The sequence below is a fragment of the Gossypium raimondii genome, chromosome 9 (assembly GCF_025698545.1).
Source record: "Gossypium raimondii isolate GPD5lz chromosome 9, ASM2569854v1, whole genome shotgun sequence".
Lineage (NCBI taxonomy): Eukaryota > Viridiplantae > Streptophyta > Magnoliopsida > Malvales > Malvaceae > Gossypium > Gossypium raimondii.
Genome location: NC_068573.1, coordinates 33995123 through 34021701, shown reverse-complemented (window position 1 = coordinate 34021701; position 26579 = coordinate 33995123). Strand labels below are relative to the sequence as shown.

The 26579-nt window shown below is 35.7% G+C and overlaps 2 protein-coding genes across 4 annotated transcripts; one reads left to right on the top strand and one right to left on the bottom strand.

Moving 5' to 3' along the window:
- Window positions 1-323: 323 nt before the first annotated feature.
- On the top strand, window positions 324-12027 carry LOC105799175 (hypothetical protein). 3 transcript variants are annotated; one of them, XM_012629591.2, is made up of 10 exons: window positions 324-489; window positions 604-1612; window positions 4865-5566; window positions 5840-7082; window positions 7837-8125; window positions 8234-8358; window positions 8466-8932; window positions 9042-9070; window positions 10111-10617; window positions 10705-12027. In XM_012629591.2, the coding sequence occupies exons 2-10, from the start codon at window positions 783-785 to the stop codon at window positions 11565-11567; spliced, it is 5055 nt and encodes a 1684-aa protein (XP_012485045.1). In that variant the 5' UTR covers window positions 324-489; window positions 604-782; the 3' UTR covers window positions 11568-12027. The 3 variants fall into 3 exon arrangements, with proteins under 3 accessions (XP_012485045.1, XP_052477327.1, XP_052477328.1); XM_052621367.1 differs by lacking the exon at window positions 4865-5566 and adding an exon at window positions 2167-2865; XM_052621368.1 differs by lacking the exons at window positions 324-489; window positions 604-1612 and adding an exon at window positions 4086-4302.
- A 1457-nt stretch (window positions 12028-13484) lies between these two features.
- LOC105799176 (AP-2 complex subunit alpha-1) lies at window positions 13485-25608 on the bottom strand. The gene is made up of 27 exons (XM_012629593.2): window positions 25179-25608; window positions 22795-22926; window positions 22123-22248; window positions 21677-21739; window positions 21504-21601; window positions 21204-21411; window positions 20886-20957; window positions 20712-20804; window positions 20230-20331; window positions 19992-20089; window positions 18878-18959; window positions 18657-18745; window positions 18398-18503; window positions 18233-18298; window positions 17638-17744; window positions 17447-17551; window positions 17218-17338; window positions 16911-17102; window positions 16548-16784; window positions 15832-15912; window positions 15516-15680; window positions 15299-15385; window positions 15084-15209; window positions 14697-14777; window positions 14541-14612; window positions 14127-14206; window positions 13485-14046 (listed from the first exon to the last, which is right to left on the bottom strand). Exons 1-27 carry the CDS (start codon window positions 25308-25310, stop codon window positions 13899-13901), a joined length of 3069 nt encoding a protein of 1022 aa, XP_012485047.1. The 5' UTR covers window positions 25311-25608; the 3' UTR covers window positions 13485-13898.
- Between the last annotated feature and the right edge of the window lie 971 nt (window positions 25609-26579).

Sequence of the window (26579 nt, the reverse complement as noted above, 5' to 3'; positions counted from 1 at the left end):
TATCAAGTAGTATTTAACCAAATTTGAGCAATCAAAAGTTTATAATAACAATATAACATGAGGGAAGTATAAAAGTACAAATTTAATTCCTTTAAAATAAAATTTATTAATTTTCACTTGCTTAAAATCAATTTAAAAAAGTTAAATATTATAAATTTAAAAATACAAATAGAGAGTATTAAAAAGCACATATAACATGATTACAAGCTCAATAAATCATAACCGTGAGGATGTACGCACAAAATATCTCCCCATATAAAATCTGGTGCAGAAGAAAATCATTAAATTTCACGGCCCAACTCGGACGAGTTCAAATCGATAACTCAAAAAAAACCGAGCCCGCCACTCCCCACTTTTCACTTTTCTCACGCGCGATAAAAGAGGCCGTTGTTCACTGCTATTAGGACTCCCTATCTCTCTATCTTTCTCTCTAATCTCTAGAATCTCAGAAGACAATTTCAATGGCGGTTATCAAAAAACCCTAACCAGGTATCTCTCCATAGTTCTTCCTCCATAATTACTTTTTATTGAAAATTACTCTGATTTTATTTCTCCGATTTTTTTATCATTTAAAAAAAATTGATTTATTCAATATTTGTTTAGAATTTCTTCTAAAGGACCTCTGCGAGCCATAGATCACTAAAAATCAGAAAAAAAAAAAAGAGAGGCAACATCAGGCTCTGGAAATAAAAGGAATTTTTTGGAAACCCTAGTGGGTTGTTTGGAAACTAGGTTTATCAAATCCAGGGGTCGATTCGATCTGTTATCGGGTCGGTCGGTCAATGGAGGTTATCGTAAAACGGCCTAGAGGTAGGCCGAGGAAACGTAGGCGACCAGAAGAAGAAAATGAAAGTGCTGTTGCTGATACGAAATCTAATAATTCCAAAACTAAAAAACGGGTGTTGGAGACAAGATCCATGGCCTTTGTAGGTCGATACGTGTTGAAAGAATTTGGGGGAAGTGTATTTTTAGGGAAGATTGTTTCCTATGACACTGGATTGTATAGAGTAGACTATGAGGATGGTGATTTTGAGGATCTGGAGAGTGGGGAACTTCGAGAGTTGGTTTTGGAAGATTCATATTTCGATGATGATTTGAGTAGGAGAAAAGTTAGGTTGGATGAATTAGTGTTAAACAGGATTGTAAAGGAGAGTAAATTGGAGGAGGAAAAGAAGAAAGCGGAAGTTTTAAAAAATGAGGCTGATGGCGTGGAAAGTTTGGCTGTTAGTGAGATGATGATCGAGAATGATGGAGAGCAAGAGGATGATGCAGATTCTTCAAGTGATTCCTGTGAGCATGCACACGACAGGGGATTGTCTTTGGAGTCTGAAATTCCTCTTATTCCACCACCTCTGTTGCCTCCTGGTTCAGGAACAATTGGTGTGCCAGAGGAGTGCGTTTCGAATCTATTTTCTGTGTATGGTTTTCTTAGGTCCTTCAGCATAATATTGTTTTTGAGCCCGTTTGGATTGGATGATTTTGTGGGGTCATTAAATTGCTGTGAACCAAACCCTTTGATTGATGCTGTTCATGTTGCTTTGATGCGAGCATTGAGTTGTCATCTTGAAACAATCTCTTCAGAAGGCTCAGAGCTTGCATCAAAATGCTTGAGGTATGTATATCCATTTTCACACATCATAGATAGTTAGGCATTAGTATATTGTTTTAATGGTTTGATGGCTTTTTTTCTGGGATGCTCCATGAAAAATATGGTTCTCACCACAATCTACCATACTATTATCTTTTCTTGCTAAAGATGCAAGATAGTACTTAGGTCTTAAAATTTAAAGAAAACTAACACTTGTTCCAATCCTCCGTGAGTTTATGTGTGCTTTATGGTGACTAAAAGTACCAGGTCATTTTAATGATGCAATTGATGCCCCCCAAAAAATTATGGTTGATTAGCTATGATCTCTCCTTGAAAAGAAAATTGTGTGGTTTATGAGTGACTAGAAGTGCCAGGTAATTGCATGATCCAGTTAATTCACTTTTTCCTACCAACCGAGTGACTTTGATCCGTCTTTGGAGCAGAACATATGTTTGGGTTCAAACTTCCAGGGCAGCATAATACCTTCTGCCGATAACCAAAAAAGAAAAAAAAATATTGTTCTCACTTTGGTCATGAATATTCATAATAATTATAATTGTTACATTCTTTATCTGCAGGTGTCTTGATTGGAGCTTGCTCGATACACTGACTTGGCCTGCTTATCTGGTCCAATATTTTGTGATAATGGGATATGCAAGAGGACCCGAGTGGAAAGGATTTTATGAAGATGTTGCTGAGAGAGACTATTCCTTATCTGTGACCAGAAAGCTGATGATTCTACAAATTCTATGTGATGATGTATTAGATTATGCAGAGGTGAGAGCTGAAATTGACATGCGAGAGGCAACGGAAGTAGGAGTAGATCTTGATACTGTTGTGACTGATTCTCTTGAAAAAGGACCTAGAAAGTTCCATCCTATACATTCTAAAACTTCAGCATGCAAGGGAAAGGAGGCAATGGAGATTAATGCAGAAAGTCATGGGGTCAAGTCATCTTCTAGGACATGTTCTTTGGGTTTGAGAGGTACTGGGGGGACTGCTGTTGATACTGATGTAGACGGAAATAGTGATGAGTGCCGTCTTTGTGGCATGGATGGGACATTGCTTTGCTGTGATGGGTGTCCATCTGCCTATCATACAAGATGTATAGGTGTCGTCAAAATGCATATACCTGAAGGGCCCTGGTATTGTCCTGAATGTGTTATTGATAAAATGGGACCAGCAATTGCATTAAACACCTCGCTTAGAGGAGCTGAACTTTTTGGTGTTGATTTGTATGGTCAAGTCTTCTTGGGTACTTGTAATCACTTGCTTGTGTAAGCTTCTAAACCTGTTTTTATTTTATGCTAGTAACAATTACGGTTTGTCAGTTCAATCTCCTGATTTTTTTCTATTATTTAAATGTCTCATCATTTGAAGAGAGTTTCACTATGTGAAGTTGTTTGTCCATTTTTCCACTGCCTTCGACTTGTTGCTTGGTGTGCTAAGTTGCCAATATGCATGACATTGATGCCTCATTTTTTTCTCCGGTTAGCTTTCCAATCTGTTCTAAATTTCTGATTACAATTTTAAAATTGATAATTGCAGGCTGAAGGCTCCCCGTGATACTGAATCATATGTCAGATATTACAATCTGAATGACATTCCCAGAGTCCTCCAGGTGCTTTCTTCATCCGTTGAACATAGAACATTATACTTTGATATATGCAAAGCAATTATACGCTATTGGAATGTCCCAGAAAATATTTTTTCTCCACTCGAAATGGGCGGCAATGTAGCAAACGTGAAGGAAGATGCAAAATTTTCTACTGGATCACCTCTGCCTTTTGGAAAGGAAAGTCATAAAGCTTTGGGTTCAGTTGATGTTGAGAATGCAAGCAGCTTCAGTGGAAGCAATGTTGGAGTTTCATGTCAGGATGCTTCTATGCTTGCAATGAACCAAACTGACCTCACTTGCTCTCTTAGCAATGGTGGGGCAATGGGAGGGAAGGATCATCCTCCAATGAATAAGAAGCCGTCTGAGCAGATTTATATTGAGTCTGCTATGTCTGCTCCTTCAGTTAGCCAGCAAACTGCCTCTGATGTAACCCACCAAAGCTTAGTTGACAGATCGAATGCCATAGATCATCGTCATGTGCCTCAGGAAACAGTAGTAACAGTTATGGTGGAGCAGCAAATAGCGTCCATTTTCAAGCAAATATGTTTTGCCAGAACCAGAGCAAAGTGGGTAATCATGTGGGTTTTGGAAGGATGCAAGAAATTATGCAGTTGATTATCAATATATGGGAATTTCTTTTAAACCACATGCTTATGTAAATCACTAGCGGAAGTTTTAAAAATGAGGCTGATGGCGTGGAAAGTTTGGCTGTTAGTGAGATGATGATCGAGAATGATGGAGAGCAAGAGGATGATGCAGATTCTTCAAGTGATTCCTGTGAGCATGCACGACAGGGGATTGTCTTTGGAGTCTGAAATTCCTCTTATTCCACCACCTCTGTTGCCTCCTGGTTCAGGAACAATTGGTGTGCCAGAGGAGTGCGTTTGAATCTATTTTCTGTGTATGGTTTTCTTAGGTCCTTCAGCATAATATTGTTTTTGAGCCCGTTTGGATTGGATGATTTTGTGGGGTCATTAAATTGCTGTGAACCAAACCCTTTGATTGATGCTGTTCATGTTGCTTTGATGCGAGCATTGAGTTGTCATCTTGAAACAATCTCTTCAGAAGGCTCAGAGCTTGCATCAAAATGCTTGAGGTATGTATATCCATTTTCACACATCATAGATAGTTAGGCATTAGTATATTGTTTTAATGGTTTGATGGCTTTTTTTCTGGGATGCTCCATGAAAAATATGGTTCTCACCACAATCTACCATACTATTATCTTTTCTTGCTAAAGATGCAAGATAGTACTTAGGTCTTAAAAATTTAAAGAAAACTAACACTTGTTCCAATCCTCCGTGAGTTTATGTGTGCTTTATGGTGACTAAAAGTACCAGGTCATTTTAATGATGCAATTGATGCCCCCCCCCCCCAAAAAAATTATGGTTGATTAGCTATGATCTCTCCTTGAAAAGAAAATTGTGTGGTTTATGAGTGACTAGAAGTGCCAGGTAATTGCATGATCCAGTTAATTCACTTTTTCCTACCAACCGAGTGACTTTGATCCGTCTTTGGAGCAGAACATATGTTTGGGTTCAAACTTCCAGGGCAGCATAATACCTTCTGCCGATAACCAAAAAAGAAAAAAAAATATTGTTCTCACTTTGGTCATGAATATTCATAATAATTATAATTGTTACATTCTTTATCTGCAGGTGTCTTGATTGGAGCTTGCTCGATACACTGACTTGGCCTGCTTATCTGGTCCAATATTTTGTGATAATGGGATATGCAAGAGGACCCGAGTGGAAAGGATTTTATGAAGATGTTGCTGAGAGAGAGTACTATTCCTTATCTGTGACCAGAAAGCTGATGATTCTACAAATTCTATGTGATGATGTATTAGATTATGCAGAGGTGAGAGCTGAAATTGACATGCGAGAGGCAACGGAAGTAGGAGTAGATCTTGATACTGTTGTGACTGATTCTCTTGAAAAAGGACCTAGAAAGTTCCATCCTATACATTCTAAAACTTCAGCATGCAAGGGAAAGGAGGCAATGGAGATTAATGCAGAAAGTCATGGGGTCAAGTCATCTTCTAGGACATGTTCTTTGGGTTTGAGAGGTACTGGGGGGACTGCTGTTGATACTGATGTAGACGGAAATAGTGATGAGTGCCGTCTTTGTGGCATGGATGGGACATTGCTTTGCTGTGATGGGTGTCCATCTGCCTATCATACAAGATGTATAGGTGTCGTCAAAATGCATATACCTGAAGGGCCCTGGTATTGTCCTGAATGTGTTATTGATAAAATGGGACCAGCAATTGCATTAAACACCTCGCTTAGAGGAGCTGAACTTTTTGGTGTTGATTTGTATGGTCAAGTCTTCTTGGGTACTTGTAATCACTTGCTTGTGTAAGCTTCTAAACCTGTTTTTTATTTTATGCTAGTAACAATTACGGTTTGTCAGTTCAATCTCCTGATTTTTTTTCTATTATTTAAATGTCTCATCATTTGAAGAGAGTTTCACTATGTGAAGTTGTTTGTCCATTTTTCCACTGCCTTCGACTTGTTGCTTGGTGTGCTAAGTTGCCAATATGCATGACATTGATGCCTCATTTTTTTCTCCGGTTAGCTTTCCAATCTGTTCTAAATTTCTGATTACAATTTTAAAATTGATAATTGCAGGCTGAAGGCTCCCCGTGATACTGAATCATATGTCAGATATTACAATCTGAATGACATTCCCAGAGTCCTCCAGGTGCTTTCTTCATCCGTTGAACATAGAACATTATACTTTGATATATGCAAAGCAATTATACGCTATTGGAATGTCCCAGAAAATATTTTTTCTCCACTCGAAATGGGCGGCAATGTAGCAAACGTGAAGGAAGATGCAAAATTTTCTACTGGATCACCTCTGCCTTTTGGAAAGGAAAGTCATAAAGCTTTGGGTTCAGTTGATGTTGAGAATGCAAGCAGCTTCAGTGGAAGCAATGTTGGAGTTTCATGTCAGGATGCTTCTATGCTTGCAATGAACCAAACTGACCTCACTTGCTCTCTTAGCAATGGTGGGGCAATGGGAGGGAAGGATCATCCTCCAATGAATAAGAAGCCGTCTGAGCAGATTTATATTGAGTCTGCTATGTCTGCTCCTTCAGTTAGCCAGCAAACTGCCTCTGATGTAACCCACCAAAGCTTAGTTGACAGATCGAATGCCATAGATCATGCGTCATGTGCCTCAGGAAACAGTAGTAACAGTTATGGTGGAGCAGCAAATAGCGTCCATTTTCAAGCAAATATGTTTTGCCAGAACCAGAGCAAAGTGGGTAATCATGTGGGTTTTGGAAGGGATGCAAGAAATTATGCAGTTGATTATCAATATATGGGAATTTCTTTTAAACCACATGCTTATGTAAATCACTATAACCATGGGCATTTTGCTGCTACTGCAGCTGCAAAGCTGGCTGTTCTTTCATCAGAGGAAAGTCAGGTTTCTGAGGTAAACAGATCAGGCAGTGCCAGGAAAGTTACATCCGCTAGTAGCACTTTGCTGCAAGTTAAAGCTTTCTCATTAGCAGCCTCACGGTTTTTCTGGCCCAATGCTGAGAAGAAGTTGTTGGATATCCCAAGGGAAAGGTGTGGCTGGTGTCATTCTTGTAAGGTCCCAGGTTTAAGCAAGAGGGGATGCATGTTGAATTCTGCCGTCTCCACTGCCACCAAAAGTGCCAATAAGATCCTTGGTGGCCTTCCTTCTTTAAAGAATGGAGAGGGTAGTCTTCCTAGCATTGTGACATATATTTTATACATGGAAGAGACTTTACGTGGTCTTGTAGCTGGCTCCTTCTTAAACCCAGATTATAGGAAACAATGGCGTAGAAAAGTAGAAGACGCTTCAACCTGTAGAGCAATAAAAGTCCTCTTGCTTGATGTGAGTTTTACATATTAACACTCTTGCTTGATGTGAGTTTTACATATTAACACTCTTGCTTGATATGAGTTTTACATATTTGTTAATATCACCTTAACCTTATCCCCCCCTTGTCAAGGTTTCCTGGCATGTTGTCAACCAGGAACCGAAGAACGTGTTATCTTTAACTAATTTTTATTTGCAATCACTGTGTGCTATAAAATTTTGGATTAATTTAGGACTTAATTGATGTGGAAGGTTTGAGTTTGGTAATTTTCCATTGTGTATTATTAATTTTATCTTATTGTTTAACTAAATCATGGTCAGATCTTACTAATTTTCATGTTGGCTTACCAGGTTATTGGGGTGATGATAGATTTTCCTATTTTATGATTAATTTATTCTTTGCTCAAGCTTTTTTCATCCCTGGTCTAGTCTGTCCTCACTCTTGTTCGCTTTTCAACTACTAATAATTTAAGGTCACTTGATTATTTTGCTTTCTTTTCCCTGCTCACATTTTTTCTGAACTCATCTTTAGTTGATAAACCATTTATATAAAAAAATTTCTTGCGAAAATATATATAGTTTGGTTAAAAGGTCCATGCAAACCCATGTGAACTTGTAACATGAAATTTGATGAGAAGCCATGAGCTGTATGACTGATTGCTCTTGGTAGATGTGGTTTTTGGTTTCTGATGTAGTAGATGATATGCATCATCAGCATCTATATGTTCTCTATATTTTGGTTGATTTGGCTTTTGATTTACATTTTCAGCTTGAGGAGAACATTTCTCTTAATGCTCTTTCTTTGGACTGGGTCAAGCTAATGGATGATTGGTTAGTAGATTCTTATGTGATTCAAAGCACTTCATTCACTGTGGGATTCCCTCTAAAGCGTGGGCCAGGTGGAAGGCGACGTAGGAAGCAGTCTGTTGCTTCTGAAGTTACAGCTGACGACTGTGATGGTAAAAGTATTGACTGGTGGCGTGGAGGGAAGTTGTCAACCCATGTGTTCCAGAAAGCAATTTTGCCTGCCTCAATGGTTAGAAAAGCTGCACAACAAGGTATCTTTGTCCTCTATGAAATAAAGAAATCTAATTTGCTTTCTTTATAATAGTAAAATTGGTGAAAATAAATAAAGTAAATAGAGTTATGATTTTGTGACTTATTAGGTGGTGTGAGAAAGATTTCTGGTATTAATTATGTTGATGATTTTGAGATTCCTAAAAGAAGCAGACAATTAATTTGGAGAGCTGCAGTAAAAAGGAGTAAGAATGCAGCGCAGCTTGCACTTCAGGTTTGTCATTAAACTACATTTGAATGAACCATTCATGTAACCCTTTTTCCAACAGTGCACTGTGTTGTGAGGAAGTTTAACAAAATTTTAATTGCACTTTGGTTCAGGTTAGATACCTAGATCTTCATGTGAGATGGAATGATCTTGTTCGTCCTGAGCATAACATCTCAGATGGAAAAGGTTCGGAGACAGAAGCATATGTTTTTAGAAATGCAATTATATGTGATAAGAAAACTGTAGAAAGCAAGATCCAATATGGAGTTGCTTTTGGAAATCAAAAGCACCTTCCTTCACGTGTCATGAAGAATGTAGTTGACATCGAGAAAATTGATGATGAAAAGGAGAAATATTGGTTTCATGTAACATACATTCCTTTATATTTGATCAAAGAATATGAAGAAAGAACAAGTGTTTCTGCTTTTCCACCAGTTAAGAAGCCTTTAAGTGAGTTATCCGAGTTACAAAGAAGGCAGTTGAAAGCTTCCCGTAGGAATATATTTGCATATCTGATATCTAAAAGAGATAAATCGGAGAAGTGTTCTTGTGCTTCTTGTCAAATGGATGTTTTATTGAGGTAATCTTCTTACATGGTTGTCGATTACATATATTTTTATATTGAAATTCCTATTTTCTCCACCTCCTTGCTCTAATCTTATTTATCTTTTCTGTTGTGCAATCATCAGGAATGCAGTCAAATGTGGCACATGCCAAGGTATGCTAACCATTCTAGACTCTCATTCTAAATTATACTTTATTTCCCAATTTTGTCTTAGGGGTCCCTGAACTAATTTCTTCTAATGTTCTTCAGCATCTGTATATCAGACTTATGTTCTAACTTCACGTGTTCTCAATTGACCGCCTGTCTAATGTATAATCCGGTTGTTTTGCTTAGTGTTTTTGCAATTAAGTATTAAACTTATAAATTTACAAAAAGACTAGCCTTCTGTTATAGGTGATCAAGGAGAAAGGTCACGCTAGGGTAGGGCCTCTCCATTATTTATGGGTCTTCATTTGTTTGTGAATTTTTAGTAGACTCTTGGTATTTCCGTTCCATTTTCCTTTTTCAATGCTCATGAGAGTAAGTTTGTGATTCACATGTTTGTGGGGGATAATCTGCCTTGCACTTCTTGGTTTTGATTTACATTTTCCTTGCAAGGAGAATTCCTGTAATGTTGCAGTCTGGAAGTTGATCATCCTGTTTAATAATTTTGATTGGCTTTTACTCCAAAATATTTTCAAGAATTGCATGATTAATTACTCTAAATAGAAATGTTAGAAGAAAATCTGAAACTTACACTGTTGAAATTTCTTGACTTCACTAGCAATTGATTGATTTTGGTAAGTTTTGAGCCAGGGAAACTTGATCCTATTTTCTGACAAAGTGAATTTGTTCCTAGAAAAACTTAAGATTCAGGGGAGAACCATCAATATCAGATCATTAGCGCCCTTGTGAAAGCTGTTTTATTATTAATAATTTATCTTTTCATTACTTGTTCTTGTCTGGGCCTAAAGTGGTAATTGTGAATCTTGACTCTTATTTAGTCAACTGAATAGCTATACAAACTCTTTTATTTCCTGTGAGATTATTATTTCTTTTAAACATGAATGAGATACAGCCATTTTAGTAATATACCAAAATTATTGAAACAAAAAATTTACCCGCCAGGAGCTTTTTCTCTGTGGGATCGTTTATTTTTGTTGGGAGTTTGGTTTGAATGTCCGTCTTATTTTGCTTTGTCAATTTGTGATCAGGTTATTGTCATCAGGACTGTACTTTAAGCTCAACAGTTATGAATGGGAAAGTTGAGTGCTTGATCATTTGTAAGGAGTGTTACAATGCCAGAGTTCTTGCTCGAAATGAAATCAATACTAAGTCTCCTACCACTCTATTGCCCTTGCAAGGACAAGACTGTCGCAGTGCACCAGCAGTCTCCAAAGGCATGCCGGTTAAAAGTTCTACTCAACCCATAAAACTGTCCTCTATCAGAAGCAAGGAGAATTCTGTCAAAATTCAGGAAAGAAGTTCTGATACAAAGCAATCTGCTTCTCATTCTCGATTAGCATCAAAGCGAAGTAAGTTGTGTAACTGGGGTGTCATATGGAGGAAAAGGAACAGTGATGAAACTGGAATCGACTTCAGGCTGGCAAACATACTCACAAGGGGTGTTTCAGATAACCACTTTTTGAAGCCTCAATGCGAGCTGTGTGGACAACCCTATAACTCTGATCTGATGTATATTCACTGTGAAACTTGCAGAAGTATGCTACTGATCTTTATTGTCATTTCCTCCTTTAGAAATTATTTTGATCTTTTAGGTCATGATGCATATCTGTAATTTTTTTCAGAGTGGTACCATGCTGATGCTGTTGAACTTGAGGAGTCAAGGATTTCTGATGTGGTTGGGTTCAAATGTTGCAAGTGTCGGAGGATAAGAGGACCTGAGTGTCCTTTCATGGCCCCTGAACTTAGAGAGCAAAAGCGCAAGAAACGGTTTGGGAAGTTGCAGAAACAAGGACAAGGAAGTATAGCATTGGACTCTGATCTTGGAACTATTTCGGACATTAAAGTGTGTAGTCCTGTCACTCCAATAATTTCTACAGAGGATGAGCTTGTATATGTTAATGATCCTGATGTTTTCTCCCTTTCCAAAGTTGAGCAAATAACGGAGAACATTCCAGAAGTGGATTTTGAGTTGAATACTGCTTCTGCCCCTGGGCCGCAGAAGTTACCAGTCAGAAGGCATATAAAGCGGGAAGGGGAGTTGGATGGTTTTGCAGGGGGTGATGTTGAACATGTCGAGTTGTCGACATATCCTGAACCTAATGATTTTGCAGTGCCCAAGGGGGATTCAGCTATTCCGTTTGCAGAATGGGATGTTCCTGGGAATGGGGGTCCTGAAGGTGAGCTGATATTTGATTATGAAAATCTCAACTATGAGGATATGGAGTTTGAACCACAGACGTATTTCTCATTTACGGAGCTGCTAGCATCTGATGATGGAACTGATGGAACGGCAAAGGATGTTGATAATCAAGTGGAGGCTGATGTGACTGCACTTCATTGTCATGTGTGTCTATTGAATGATCCTGCACCTGAACTCTATTGTGATGTATGTGGGTTTTTGATGCACAGTCATTGTTCTCCTTGGGAAGAGTCGTCATCTTCAGAAAACAACTGGAGGTGTGGCCGATGCCGAGAATGGCGGTAGTTAGCCTGATGTTTTATAAGTTTGAGATCTGTCCTCTGTATTTTGTTGGTCTAAATTTTTAGAAGAGGGGAGGCAAAGCTAGGCACAGCCTACAGGTGACACCTGTATTATGGAGGTGATGGATGCATTGGGAGGAAGAATCCTTATGCCCATTGCTGTGCCATCTTTCTGAGGCGAAGGTTTTGCAATTGCGTTTTGGTTGAGACTCTCCTCTGATTTGATCAGTCTGTGATTTTTTTTTAAAAGAAAAGAAAAAAAAAGAGTTTACAATGAATGGTAGGGAAGGCTTAGATGTTTACGTAGAAGAAGAGCTTGAAAGATAAGCAAATGCTGCCTCTTTTTTGGTGCTGCTTATCAGATTGGCATTATTTTTGTATAAATTAAAAAAAAACCCAAGTAATTCCCTAATTTTAAACATGTTAACTACAAATTAAACAGAGCTTAATAGTTCTTTCTTTCTTTTGTTTCATCTATTATTACTATTTCTTCAATGTTTGTACGGTAATGGAATTTTAAAATAAATAAAATTCAGCAGTATCAAAGTGTTACAACAAAATTTAATAATAACACCTCATTCTTTTACTTCAAATTACTGTCGTTTCTATTTTTATTACTTCACTATCAACTAATTAATTTTTATTTCAAAATATTATTTTAGCAAAAATAATCAACTTTTAATGATATTAACAATCGTACATAAATTTTAAAATGAAAAGTTTTAGAAAGTTTTAAAACATATATTAACAAAAAAAATTATCCCTTGGACCCTCGTAGTTCCAAAAGCTAAGTTTGTACTTAGGCCATTTACTAATTACTATTATCTCCAAGATTATATGAGAAAGGCTTGACATAACAAGGCATACCAAATGCTAATGGAATGGCAAAATCTTGGTAATGTATACAATTACTAAATTCGAATTATTAATAAAAATAAAGAGAATTCTGATTAATACTAAACTTTCTTCCGGAAAATTTGACATGTGAAAATAATTTCAACATAATTGAAATTATTACCACATGGACAGAACAAAAACTGAAAATGAAAAAAAATGAAGAATATTATATATATATAAAAAAACAACATATATCATCAAATTTCGCATGTTTGTTCTTTTGTTACCGCTATATGCTACTTTTTAAATTTTTTAACTTCTTCTAATGGTACATGCATTTGCATGCTGTTTTATACATTTAATTTTTAGTTAATTTTAAATAATACATTTACTTTTATAATTAATTTTTATTTCATTACCCGAATTGTTAAACATAATTAAAATTTATTAATTTATTTAAAATTCTAATATAATAAACAAAAATTTTCAAATAACATATTAAAAGATTAATATTTTGTACGCCAATAAAAATTTTAATAATATTAAAAAAGTTGAATCATAGTTAAAACATTTGTACAAATTTCTGTATACAATATAATTTTTACTTCATGTAATTATTATTTTAAATAATAATTAATACATGTTATTAAAATATATTAATTATTTTGATAATTCAAATATAATATTAATAAAAAATTTATTATTACAATATTTGCATAAATAATAAAAATTACTATATTGTAAAATAAATTCTTCATTATTCAAAATTTTTCGTAATGATCAATAAATTGACAATAATAATATATAATTAATATGTACAAAAATAATGTCATGTAATAAAAACTAGTTCAATATAAAACTTTTTATGTCAACTTTTACTTCGATTATAGTTACTTTAACTATAATATTTTAAGTAATAATTGTAAATTAAATTTTATCTTAAAATTTTAATTATTACAACTATTAAACTATAATTATTTTTAAATATATGATCATTAATCCCAAATATTTCTAAATTAAATATTATAATTAATTTTAAATACCAATTTAATAATATAATGAAAAAAAAAATACTCTCAATGGATTCAAAAAAAATTTCAAACTCGTCCTTTTTTTATATATATTATAGATTCAAAAATATACCAGGTTTAACAAACCATTACATTGTTACAACTGATCCTACTTCATGCCATATCATACACGTAAAACGACACCGTACTAGATAGAGAAACCCAATCTGGTATGCTGAGAAGAAATAGGAAAACGGATAAAAAAAATTGGAAAAAAAATACTCACCATGGATGTGCAGAAAGAATAACAAAATACCCGACCAACCCTTCTTTCACTAAGCCGAAAAACATAATTAAGCTCCTCCGTGATCCGCCAAGCCCTTGCATCATGAAATTTTCCATATTTGTGAGGGGCAAATGCCAAATGGGTGGCCGGCAGAGTATAGAAACCAAGGTTTCTAAGTGTAAACTGAACAAATCTTCCATTTTCACGACAGCAAACCAGCTAGTAGAGCTGCAGGATCATTCGGTGGTATTTGTGGGGTCGCTTGAGCTGCGGGAGGTGGTGCTGGTGCTGGTGACTGAGGAGGAGCAGTAGGAATGCTAATCAATTGTTCCTTGATGAATTCCTTCAACCTGCAGATGGAATATGAGAAAAATCTGTCAACACCAAGGTTTTGAACTTAACATGTTCATGTGAAGTTTTAGGTACATACTCGAATGTTAATGTAGGATCGCCTGAAGCAAGTGTCATTCGCAACTGGGTTCTGTCTGCAGGATCTGTTTCAATTCTGATCTGAAAATATTACACAAAAAAAAAAGCTGTAACAACTGACCTTCCCCACATTCTAATGGACCAGAAGCTCATGCATAATTTAACCACACTTAAAGGGCAAGTTATAGGACTTATATTTCTCTACATACGAAATTTAATTAGGATAGAGGAATGAGCAAGGGCTGAAGGACAAATAATTTTGGAACAAATTCAGCACCTTTTTAAACCAGAATATTATAAGCAACACAAACCATACAATTCAAAAAACTACCAAACAACCGAGAACATAGTGTAAGAACCAGTTTCACCCTTATAATAAAACAGCCATGTAGATTGAACAGAATATATTTCTTACCAAACATAGCATGGCATGCGTACTCTCCGAGTAGAAGGTAGTGCTTGCAACTAGATTATTAGGATTTGGATCCTGGAAAAAGCATAAAAGAAAAAATAATGGTAAAACAAAGCCTCTATAAACGATAGAAGGGGTTATTCAGATGAAAGGACTTACAAGCCCAGGACAAATCATTAACCGGAAACTGTTGAGTAGATTTGCCATTTCTGGAAGAGGCATGGGTCTTACACCTCTAACCTGCGCAATTTGGAGCAAATATATAAGTCAGGGAGCCCAGCAGCTGAAATAAACTAGTCCGTAAATAATAACATGAACTAGCATAGACAGAAGAAGGTTCATTATATGATGGCTGTTTACAGTTACATGCAGGTGTAGGTTGGGTGTCCACATATTGCTCACTCCAATAGCAACAAAAGAAAAAAATGGCACTAGCAACCCACTTATAACAAAGCATGCTTAAGGCTAAAGGATGAACACAATCTTTCTCTTTCTCTCCCTTCCCCAACCAATAAAAAAGACACAAAAAACAGGAGGTATACATACCACTTCTTGAAGCTTCAATGGAGGTCCTGAAAGTGATCTCCATTGAGGGAAAAACTCCTCAGCAGGCACTGGAATAGGCTGAAGAAATTTATTCAACACAGCAGGAAGGCGAAGCTTCACATTAACCTGTAAAAGGTAATAATAAGTTACCTCGTAAAAATTAACCAGCTCCTTCTAGTCTAGAAGTACATAATAGATAAATTATTAGAAAGTACCATATTGGTCCCAAACTTGTAGGAGAAGTCAAGAACAGCTACATCCCGGCTTGGCCGAAGATTTACAACCTCAAGTGGGCATTGCACCTATAGAAACAATGAAAAAAACAGCTACATCCTCAGTCCTTTAAAAGTATGAAATGGAAAAGGAAGAAAAAAAAAAGCATCAATAACCATTAACCAGCAACTAGTTACAAGCAGAATGGTTCCTTTTCACCTGTGCTCGAGGAGGTATAGTGTCAGGCACTAATGAAAGCTCCATCTTCAGATGAGCAGGGGGCAGCATTAGAGCCTGAACTGAAACAAGAGGAGCTGTATTCTTGTTTCCCAAGAAAAGAACAAGACGTCCATGATGAGCTCGCCACTCTGCTTTAATGCCAATCTGAAGTAATGTTTAGTGAGAAAATCAGCAACAAAATTTTGGAAGCTTTTACCAACTTGAAAACCAAAATATATCCTAGAGTAACCTAAGGAAATAATACAAATAAGCAGATAACAGAAACTATGGAATATGAAAAGTAAAGAGTTCATACCTGAATGTAAGGATCCTCATATAGAACACCACTATCTTTCAGGCATAAAGCATGGAATCTTTCAGCAATATTTCCTATCGGCTGCAGATGCAAGTAATGAGACCAAATGGTAAAACTTATAATACACTTTCTAGAATCATCTTGCAATAACGGCTCAACTTTTTAGTTTCCGTTAGGAAAATATCTGTTGCATGTTGCAGATACAGTAACAAGTACAGTGAACTTAAAGCAAAGGAATTGGAAATATAAATGCTCTGTACAATGACTTGAGGATATGTGAAAAAAGGGTGTTATAATCATACAATAAAGAAACTGCAAACAGACAGATAACGACCACCGGAAGAAATTTTTCTAAGGTGGCAGACAACAATAGAAGTCCCTAACCTCATCTTCTCAAGAAGCCAAGAAAATGAAACCCTTTACTTTTATATTGGATAAAAGAGGATAACAGAGAAAGCTGTAACCCAGCACAAAATGCAGCCAGCTAGAGAAAAGGTAAGGAAAGGAGTCATGCTGCACAATTTTTGAAGTAGTGGGTTCGAGGGATGCTATTGAGGTGGGATCACATAAAATTTCCCAGCCCTTTTACGCAACAAGAGTAGAACACAATTAGATCAGCTTTCTTCAATGTTGAAAATAAAGCACATAAAGGTTCCATTCTGATTTTTGAACTAGGAAGAAGGGGTATGGGTAAACATTATAAGACAATGCGGTACCTGAACTGTATTTCTCTGCTCTTCGACAGGCACTATGGCTGAACCATCAACTGCATCTGGACCACCTTCCAGTCTAGAGACTGCATTGTACTCAGATTGGACAGTAGCACCAGGAGGGCCTTCAATGGCAAGCGGGCCCAAAAGATCACCTAGAAGGTCTGCTGAAGGATGTTGAGGATCTACTTTGGTTAAAGAACCATTTTGTTGAGACAAGGCTGGGTCTGTTGAAGTATGATCCTGCCAAGATAAATCAAATATAATATTAGTCCAAATTAGATTTAAAACAAAAGCTACAAACATATATGTACGTATATATAAAAAACCTAAAAAACAAGTAGCCACTAGGATTCCAAAAGATCTAACCTCAGTAGTAATCATGCTGGGCACCATCGCAAGACTAAGCGGGCCAACAGGAACTGGTGATGTTGCCCCATTAGCAGGGGGTTGGTCAGTTACAACTAAAGCATTCGATGGTTGCTGTTGAGCTCGTAATTTGATAGCACTTTGCTCTGCAGTGTCAGCCTCAGAATATTCTGCCCTTTTGATCAATGAAGACTGTAAATTGAGCAGATGAACATGGTTAACCATCACTTGAATCAAAACCATATATGGACCGGACCACCTCCAACTGAGCAGACGACTCTAAACAAATATTGCAAAGTACACACACCTTACGCTCAGGAAATTTAGGCATCTCAGCCAATATATCCATTAGAGCAGCACCTTTCTGACACAATGCAAAATATTCAACAGCTCGTTGTTGTATCTCCGCATCAATGCAACTCTCATATCTGAGTTAACAAATAAAAACATTGCATTAAACAATTTTAAAATTTCAAACAGATTATAGATGGTATATTAACCAATGTAAAGAAAAACATATAAATATAAAATCTCACTTATTGAATATTGCCCAAATCTGACTTTGCAGCTCTTGATCTGGGGGCTGAGTGTGCATCAAAATCTTTGCATAAGCTGATAAAAGAATAGGGATGGTAGTAGTCCTGAAACACATCCATTATAAGAAAATAAAATATATGGAAAGCAAATACCGCCCAAACAGAGAGAATCATGGTTTAAAGGTTCTTACGATACTGTAGGAAGCTTCTCATGTAGGATACCAAAGATTTCTTTTGGACTACACCCAGGCCGTCTAGCTAATAGGTGGCTGTATTCTCCAAGTATGTAAGCACTGACCTGATACATATAAATCCCAAAATGAACTTTTATATCTCTATCCCTGAAATATATATGTGCGTATATATTAGTAATATTAAGTGCTAATTAATATCAACTTAAAAGATTAACACACACAAAAAAGAAACGAGACTGAATTTAGTTAATAACAAACAAGAGAAAAAGGCAGCCATACTCAAATGCAGCATGGTGCACAGTCTGGTCCATTATACATCAATTCAGTTTAAAAAGCAAATCCCTAATTTAGCTTCAAAAAGGTAAGCTGTCACATAAATACCAGTCTTAACGGGCAAAGATCTCTAATGCAATCAAATATGCTTTTCCTACTGCCCAAGGACAGAGAAACCAAACCATAGAAGCTAATATTTTACTGCAATTTTGAAAAAGAAAATAGTATAAAGTGCTTAAACCATTCGCATGGATCATACACCATACTTTCCAAGCCCACACAGCTCATCTGGAAAAAAGGAAATACAAATTATACAGACCTTGACCATGGTCTCATGTACAGCAGGCTTTTCAAGATACTCTTTCACCTTTGCAGCGGCATAAGGCTGGTCATAAGCATAAAAGTCTCAGCCCAGAAACCATCAAAGAAAAAAATATTCTGTTATAAAATATAGAAGTAAATCTGTGACAGGCTTTTTGATCACCTGTAGGTCATCATTGTTGGTAACAAACTGCACAACACGGAACCATATATCATCGCTAATAAAATCTCCTGCCTTGTCAATCAATTGAAGGATAACATCCACATACCTGCAAGATTTAGGCAAGCTAGTCAATTTGACAAGGAATACAAGTAATCATATGATGAAGTAAATGTACACAATAGAAAAGATAATACTGAGGTATAAAAGTTCTGCTCATAAGAATATCTGTTAATATCCAGCTTTCACCCTACATGCTTACCATGACAGATCAGGAGCAAACTTCTCAGCAAGAATGGCAGCCTTAAGTGACAATTCCTCACGCATTGTGAAATCAGCCGAGCTGAGATACTGGTAAATAGATGACAGTCGGTAACATTCTCATCTTTATGCCTTAGCATTTGAATAGTTAGAGGAAAATAAAACATCAAAGGGACTATTCAAAGTAAAAAAAAAAAAAGCTCACATTTATGACTACAGTACCTGCAATAATTCTTCCACAATGTCCTTTGCATTTGTTACATCACACATTCCATAAAGCAAATCGAGAGCACGCCTACGGATACTGGAAATCCCATATGGGCGTTAGTCAACAAAAAATGTATCTTAAGAGCATACTGTTCAAAGCATAAATAATTTAATTTATATACCGAAACTGCTTACAGTTGCCATTTAATATAATATGCCAATAGTCAAAGGTTTAGTTATAGAGTATGTTACTCGGACATGAGTGTGCGTGTCAGACATCCATATCTTTATTACACGGATATGCTCATTTTTTTGTATGTTCTGCCATGTATTTGGAGGGTCCTCAAAAGGTCATGTTGCCATACCTATGCCCTAATATGCATTGGATACAGGTACTTCAAGGAAAATGAAGAGTCGGAGCAACATATAGTACAAATTAAGGTTTAGACTTGAATTAAGTTACTAATTTGCCGTGTCAATTAGTCAGATGAGGAGCTCATTAATAGACAATGATATAAGGTGATTTCAAAACTTTCAAGTGCATAGCAAGGATTTACAAGCACTGCTTATACACTTCGACATGTCTTACACGGGACAACCATAGATGTTAGCTATGGTTTGCGTCTTGACTATTACTGATTCACAGAAGAGAATCATAGAAATAACAATCTAACTGATAGATGTTACCTAGATGTAATCCAGATTATTAAGGTCTATCTTTTTTCACATCCTCGCCTTGGGCTAGTTCTCACTCTCTCATTTTGGAAACTGACCCTACTAATGGTCTTCTGTGGATCAACAATCATGCTACTTTTCCTTCATGGATGAACCGTATTGGTGATCTCCAAGGCAAGAATAGGCATCTTTCTTTTAAACACAAATTGAAATAGACAAATTCCTTAGCAGATGGTTTGGCAAAACCTGAGTTAGTTGGAAAATTGATTTTCTAGCTCCCTTATAATCTTTTTTCTAAGAGATTTTCCCTTGTAACTCACTCTGTCTACAGGTCTTGATTGTATACATCTTGTTCTTTTAAGTATCAATGCAAGTTGCCTTTCAAACACACATACATACACCCCCCCAAAAAGAACACCTCCAAAACTCAAAACTGCAAAATCAGAAACTCAACCTGATATCAGGGTCCTTCAATGATGTGATGATCTGCGCCTGATGCCTCTTGATAATCTCTTGCGCATCAGTAACCATTAACATCCTAGTCATATTTTCCTGCAACCAAGCAATTTTAAAACTATAAGTAAATCATTGGGTTATATGCACCCACCCTGATATAGCACATGAACATAATCGCTACTTCAAGAAGAAGATCATTTAGAAGAAAACTAAGGTATTATATTTCTATAACTTACCAAACCAAGATATCTAATATTTGGTTCACGAACAGCAATGAATTTTCCAAGAAGGGCAACACACTGAGACATCATCTCCTTTTCTGCATCAAGATGCATGACCTGTAACAAGGGCAGCAAACACACAACAGAAAACATGCATGCTAAATTAGAACAGTGACATGTACATGGTTGTATACCATATGGTGTGTACGCTCTAAGAGGGACCAGGAGAGAGGGTAAATAATATTAGATTAAATCATTACAATATGTCAAAAAGAGCCAAGAAAGCAGATAGGTTGCTACTTCAGAACCATTATGTTTTTCTTCCTTACGTGCAGGTGCAGAGTGAGAGGTGTTACCATCAATATGAAAGTACTTCTATTACATTCTTTCTTATGGGCAGAATAAGTGTATGTATACTGAAAGCAAAATAATGTATAGAAGGGAATGATTGATAATAAATTTTACATGCCAAAACCAGAAATGAGTAGTAAACTCACAAGAGCTAGGGCTTCAAAGAGGACAGCATGTGATGCATTATTCTTATTAACATTTTTCACAACATCAGTTCCCATTAATATCCTTTGTAAGACCTGAAATAAGTATGCAAAGTTCCATCAGTATCAAAATAATCTTGAAACATAAAAAGATGAATTCTATGGAAAAGTTAAAACCTCAAACAATGTTCTACGCGTATAAGGATCTTCAATGGTAGGAAAATACTGGAGAGCCCTCATTGTCTTAACCTGTTATAAGAGAAAATAATAAACATCTGATAAGCTTTACCAAAAATAAGTTGATCATTATTAATAACAAATGTCATCCACCCCAAAGAAGAGATAAGAAAAGAAAAAAAGGAAAACTATTCAAAACAGTTACCAAGTAGCCTAGTGAAAACAGTTCTACACTGTAATCAGACCAGGCACATAACTTTTTTCCAAGCTTGGCATTGAACTCAATAGAATCTGCAGGAGTGAAACAGAAGTACAAACCTGAAGCCAGGGAGATGGGATGCCATAGTAAGTATATTCCTGTGGAATATCTTGGTTCCTTGCAAGGCGCTCCAATGTTTTAACACACTTTGGAAGGCAGGACCAATATGCTTCATGATTATTTGATACCAAAGCAACAAGAAGGCTCATAGAAGATGTCAAAACACCAAGATCACGCTCATCTAGAAGTTGTGCCATCCGATCCGCCCTAAACATAGGGCAATAAAAGAAATTCAGAATAAGCACAACTAGTATCATAAAACAGCCATTTGGGATAAAAATTTTAACATTCTAACATACCAGCCATCAACATTGACAACATCAGGATTTTTTCTATACAATCGCAGCAAACATAATGCAGCTTTTTTTCTTACAAGGGGTCTGCAGCTGCTAGAAAGCTGGAATAACAGATTTTATCAGTAAATTATTTTCTAAACAGAACATTTGTACTTAACAAGTTTCTGGTTCCTTACAAGTAACTTTTGAACATCAGGTGCCAAAGATTCAGCAAATTCCCTCCCACCAATATTCCCAACCTACAGAGTTAATTTCAGGAAAAGAGTATAATATACAGAAAAAAAGGATAGAAGTAAACATATGGAAAATATTAGGTGTCTATAAATCAACCCACAAAAGGTAACAAGAGCAATAGTAATAATAAGAAACGCTATTGCAGATCCAGGAACAATGACTTACAATAGAAACTATAAAATGATGAATAATATTTAGAAAAGTGAATGAAAACTTCTCTTTAGAAAAGAGAAATATGTCATGGACTAAATCCTGCTCTGAACTTTCTGCATGCATCTGAATTAAGTACGTAGTATGATAGCTATTTGATGATGTAAATCAGAAATAACTCCTCCCACATTCTAATTACATGGAACATCAAGAACCTCTAGCAATTTTTAAACCTTACCATGGTTAGTGCAAGGCACTGAAAAGTCTCATTTCGACCAATTATATCATTGCGTACAGTGTTGATTGCTAGTCTCAGAAAATCATGATTTTCATTGAGTAAACAGGAAGTCACAATGTATCCGACCTGCAATCAATGATGGGGGGACAAAAGTTAAACAACTGCAGAGAAAATGGAAGCATGCAGAAATTATTTTATTAATTATCCAAGCCTCCACAATAAATCCTTTACTTGATTCATACAGCCCCATTAGAGATTCGGATAGAATTATGTGATGGTTATTATACTGCTTCAACAGTAGCAAAACATTCCAGCTTTATTGTTGGAGACACATTGCATGTAACAGTAACTGTTATAAGCATAAAGGAAGACACTTTCATGGTAGGGCAGATTCTGACAAGTGACACAGGTGAGACATCCCAACATGCTATCTTCTTAGCTCTTTATACACTCAAGTTTTATTTCCTTATTTTCTTTCTTTCTTGGGAAAAGAGGAAATGATTATAACTACTTTAGGCCTTGGTTATACAACTTTCCCAATTTCCTCTTCTTTCAGGCTCTTGAACAGATTGTCATTTCTACAACATGGCTCTACCAGGTCTTTCCCTCCATTTAAAATCTCACAAATGTGCTTTTAATCATACTAAAGGGAAAATGAAATGTGGATCTTACCTGCTTTTCTGGATACTTTGGCGCAGATATCAAGGAAACAGCTTCCATATGACCAAAGTCAACGTCATAACCCAGCATGTATATATAAAGCATTTTCCAAACATATTTCTTCTTCTCATATGGAGACAATCCCTGTCAGAATAACATGAACTTTCAATAAAAAAAACTGCTCACTCAGCTCCTTAAGGCACTAAAAAGACCTTGTCACCAAACAAGGGACTAAAAGGTTCTGTTTAAATGTTTCTAAAGGGAACTGGCAGTGTGATATGGACCCAAATGCAAGGTATGGGACTTGGATCCCACATAGGAAAGTACGGAATTTCCTTGAGGGGCTTAAATGTACCTAGGCTCTACAACCTCAATAACTAGCTTTTGCAATGTGGTTCTCGAAGGTCCACATCAGTGTTTTGACAAATTTGGTTCTAGGATTCAAATGTTGCAAGAAAGAATGAGGTAAACTCTTCCTATATAAGTTAACAATAAAAATAAAAGAGAAAAAATAACTTCATATAAGAACAACAAGGCTACTTTCTTAAAGCTGAAAGACAGGCTGACATTCATCAACAGCCCTTAGATAAGTACATATATGGTTTCCTGTAGAAGAGAATAGAACCTATTGTTCTAGCATGTCTGAAGCTGGAGAAAATGCTCAATGTGAAACAAAAACAAATGCAATTTAGATTTCTTACTGAGACTAGAGTTGATTTATATGAACCTTTATGAGAATTAAAGATGAAACTAATAAGATGATGCAAAAATCATGGAAATAAAATTTCCCAAAAATCTAAGAGAGTTGTTGGTAATTGGTACACACAACTTCTTCCAAAGGAAAAATACAAAATCCTGAAAATTTTAATAACTGTCATTGTCAAGAAGATTTTTTTTTTTTTTACTATAGTGGCGAGGAAGGGGGGAAAAGGAAACATTAACTAAATTGAGAACCTTAAGTCTTTTTCCATTCAACATAGAACATGAAAGAGGAATGTAGCAAAGCCCAAATAAGAACCACATAAAAATTTGCTCAAAGGGTGAGGTTAGGTGAGATAGAGAGAAATACAAACAGTACTGCTAACATCAAAACTAATAGAAGGCTTCAAGAACATCTCCTAACTATAAAAGATAGCCAGATCTATAAATCCAAATAAAAAGATATTTGCAGTTAAAATACGCCAAACGATTGCCAAATTCATCAATTTATGGAAACACATCTTTAAAGGTTATTATCCTCACCAAGGGATATAATTTTAAAATTTAACAACATAGTTCAAATGTTTGGCTTTTTAGACATGGTTTTGTATGAAAATACAATCGATACCATCTTCCTGATCCTCACTGCCAAACTGATCAGAACTGACTCTTCAAAAGGAGTCATGGACCTCATTCAGCAGTCCAATTGAGCAAACTGATTACATCAAACCTTTTTAACTGCAACCCTATATAATTTATGCTTTACCAAATGCAACAAGCTCATTCGATTAGAGAACTGCTGTGCTACAGTGTAAAGACAGTGATGCCTACTAACTATGGGACCATAGAAATATACATGTTAGGAGTTCAGTGCCTAAAAGGTTTTTAACTGGAAGATCAAGTTGTGAGAGATTCTCATGATTAGCTAGCAGCATACTTAACAGCATTGAGAAGGTTTTCACTTAAATTAGGATTCTAAATAATTCTTAAAAGACTATGAGCTTCTACCCACCACATATTCTATCGCTCCATTTGCTTGGTGCTTGGTGCTTTTTGCTATTTTTCCCCATGTTTTCAGTTCATTTTTGTTTTTCCATTTTCACCTTATATTGAAACAGTGTAGAAAGTAAAAAAGCAAAAACCCAGTAAAAATGAGCCTATATATATTCCAATACGAACAGTATACGCTTAGTCAGAAGAAATGTGGCAGTAAAAGCTTAAAATGATAGCAGTTTGCTCACTCAAGCAGCCGCCACTACCGTTCTGAAACAATTAAGAACCTTTTTCCTGATAAATTATGAAAAATTTATTTGCTATAAGTTTCTGCTAATAGTCTACCGAAACGGAAAAAGAAATTGATAATTTTAATGGCGTTCAAATGCATATGTTTTAAATGAAAAAGTTATTCTGGGCATAATAAGGTAGTTTCAATACTTAAAAAATTATAATAAAAAGGAAAATAAATAACAAAATGATAAACTCCAAAAATAGACTGAATAGCTAAATTAACTTCGACTTCTGCACTAAAACAAAATCTAAGTAGAAAAAGAAAATAAAGTTCACTGATTATTATATTAAATGAATTCAACTGGAAGCACATAGAAAACTTAAAACATAAAATTAAGTCCGGTCATTCTGTAAACATAGACTTCAGAATTAAGAAAGATTTTAAAAAGAATTAGCTTTGAAACCCTAACCTTTTCATTTTTGAAGCGATTACGGACATTTCCGAGCTCTTTATCGATACGTTGACGTTCTTGCTCTTTGTTCTGGCAATTTCGAATGTCGCTTATGAAAACTGAAAGCCCTCTCATCCCGTGCATTGCCATTCCACTTTATCGACCAGATCCACTTATTGTTCCCGCTGGATCTGCCTCTCAATTTTCCAGATCGTTTCTCTCTTTTCTATCAACGGCAACGGAGAAACCGATCCGGCATTAAGGAATCGATAATTTCCCGAAGGCGAAAAAAAGGAGGTGAGGGAGAGGGAATAGATTGATCTAAAAGGGAGACGGTGGTTGTGGTGGCGGTGATAGACCAAATTTTGGAACAATAAGCCGTCGAGAATAGGTGAAGTCTGGAGACGACTTTTATTTAATTTTTGTTCCTTTGTTTTTCTTTTTAATTGATTTTTGAAATTTATTTATTTATGTTATGTTCTTTAACTAAATATTTAAATGCATGAATTAATTGATAGATTTGAATAAAAGAAAAAAACTCCAGTCCAGTTTTGGTTTTGGTTTTCTCGGGTCGGGTCTTCTGGGCTTACTTTTTTTGACATTTTGATTGGATTTTGACTTTTGAAAAAGGTTTACAGCTAAGATAGTGTTTTGGGTTAAAACTTTAATCTTTAGCCTAAACTTTATTTGGTCACTTATATTTAATTATTTTTATTTTAGTGTTTGAATTTATTATTTTGGTCACTCATTCTTTAAATCCTAACGGAGTGTTGTACAAAAAATCTAACACAATGATGATCTTACCCTTTTTATTGATATAATAATAAATTTAGTTTTTCAAAGTTTATAAATTTTATCAATTTGGTCCTAATTCTAAAAGATTCAACAAATTAAACCCTTAAATTTACACATTATATCAATTTAATCTTGATTCTTAAGCATTCAAAATAAACAAATTTTAAAAATAAAAATTTATTTAAAAGTTTATTTTTCAATAAAATAGATTCAAAATTATAAAAAATATATTTATAAATAAACATCTATTTTTCTCATTTTCTAATATAACATTTTTTTATTAAAATGATAATTTTATAAATAAAACAATCTAAGGGGAAAATATGAGGAAGACTTAAGTAGATTCAACTTTTTCCTTCTTTTTTTTCAACATTAATGACCACCTTGTTGAGTCAAAAACTACAACCTGAGGTCGGAAATAGTAAAGATTAACGATTTTAGGTTGTTGCCCAAAACGAGTTTGTTGCATTTAAGGATGTGCTTGAATGCTGGCTTAATTGAGGATACATAGGAGAGGATGAAGTATTGGAAACCCAATAGGTGAAAGGCCATGTTGGTAGTTCCACAATTAATTCCTAATTCAATAGCACAACGACAAAAGATGCAAAAATTAAGGAATTTGAA

What these genes read in the sequence shown, in the direction of transcription:
- LOC105799175 (XM_012629591.2), top strand. Translation starts at nt 783, where the DNA reads ATGGAGGTTATCGTAAAACGGCCTAGAGGTAGGCCGAGGAAACGTAGG. An exon ending in CTTGCATCAAAATGCTTGAG is followed by an intron (nt 1,613 to 4,864) that starts GTATGTATATCC and finishes CTTTATCTGCAG; the next exon opens with GTGTCTTGATTGGAGCTTGC. An exon ending in TAGAAAAGCTGCACAACAAG is followed by an intron (nt 8,126 to 8,233) that starts GTATCTTTGTCC and finishes GTGACTTATTAG; the next exon opens with GTGGTGTGAGAAAGATTTCT.
- LOC105799176 (XM_012629593.2), bottom strand. Translation starts at nt 25,310, where the DNA reads ATGGCAATGCACGGGATGAGAGGGCTTTCAGTTTTCATAAGCGACATT. An exon ending in ATATTAGATATCTTGGTTTG is followed by an intron (nt 20,090 to 20,229) that starts GTAAGTTATAGA and finishes GCTTGGTTGCAG; the next exon opens with GAAAATATGACTAGGATGTT. An exon ending in CTAAATTTCCTGAGCGTAAG is followed by an intron (nt 17,103 to 17,217) that starts GTGTGTGTACTT and finishes CTCAATTTACAG; the next exon opens with TCTTCATTGATCAAAAGGGC.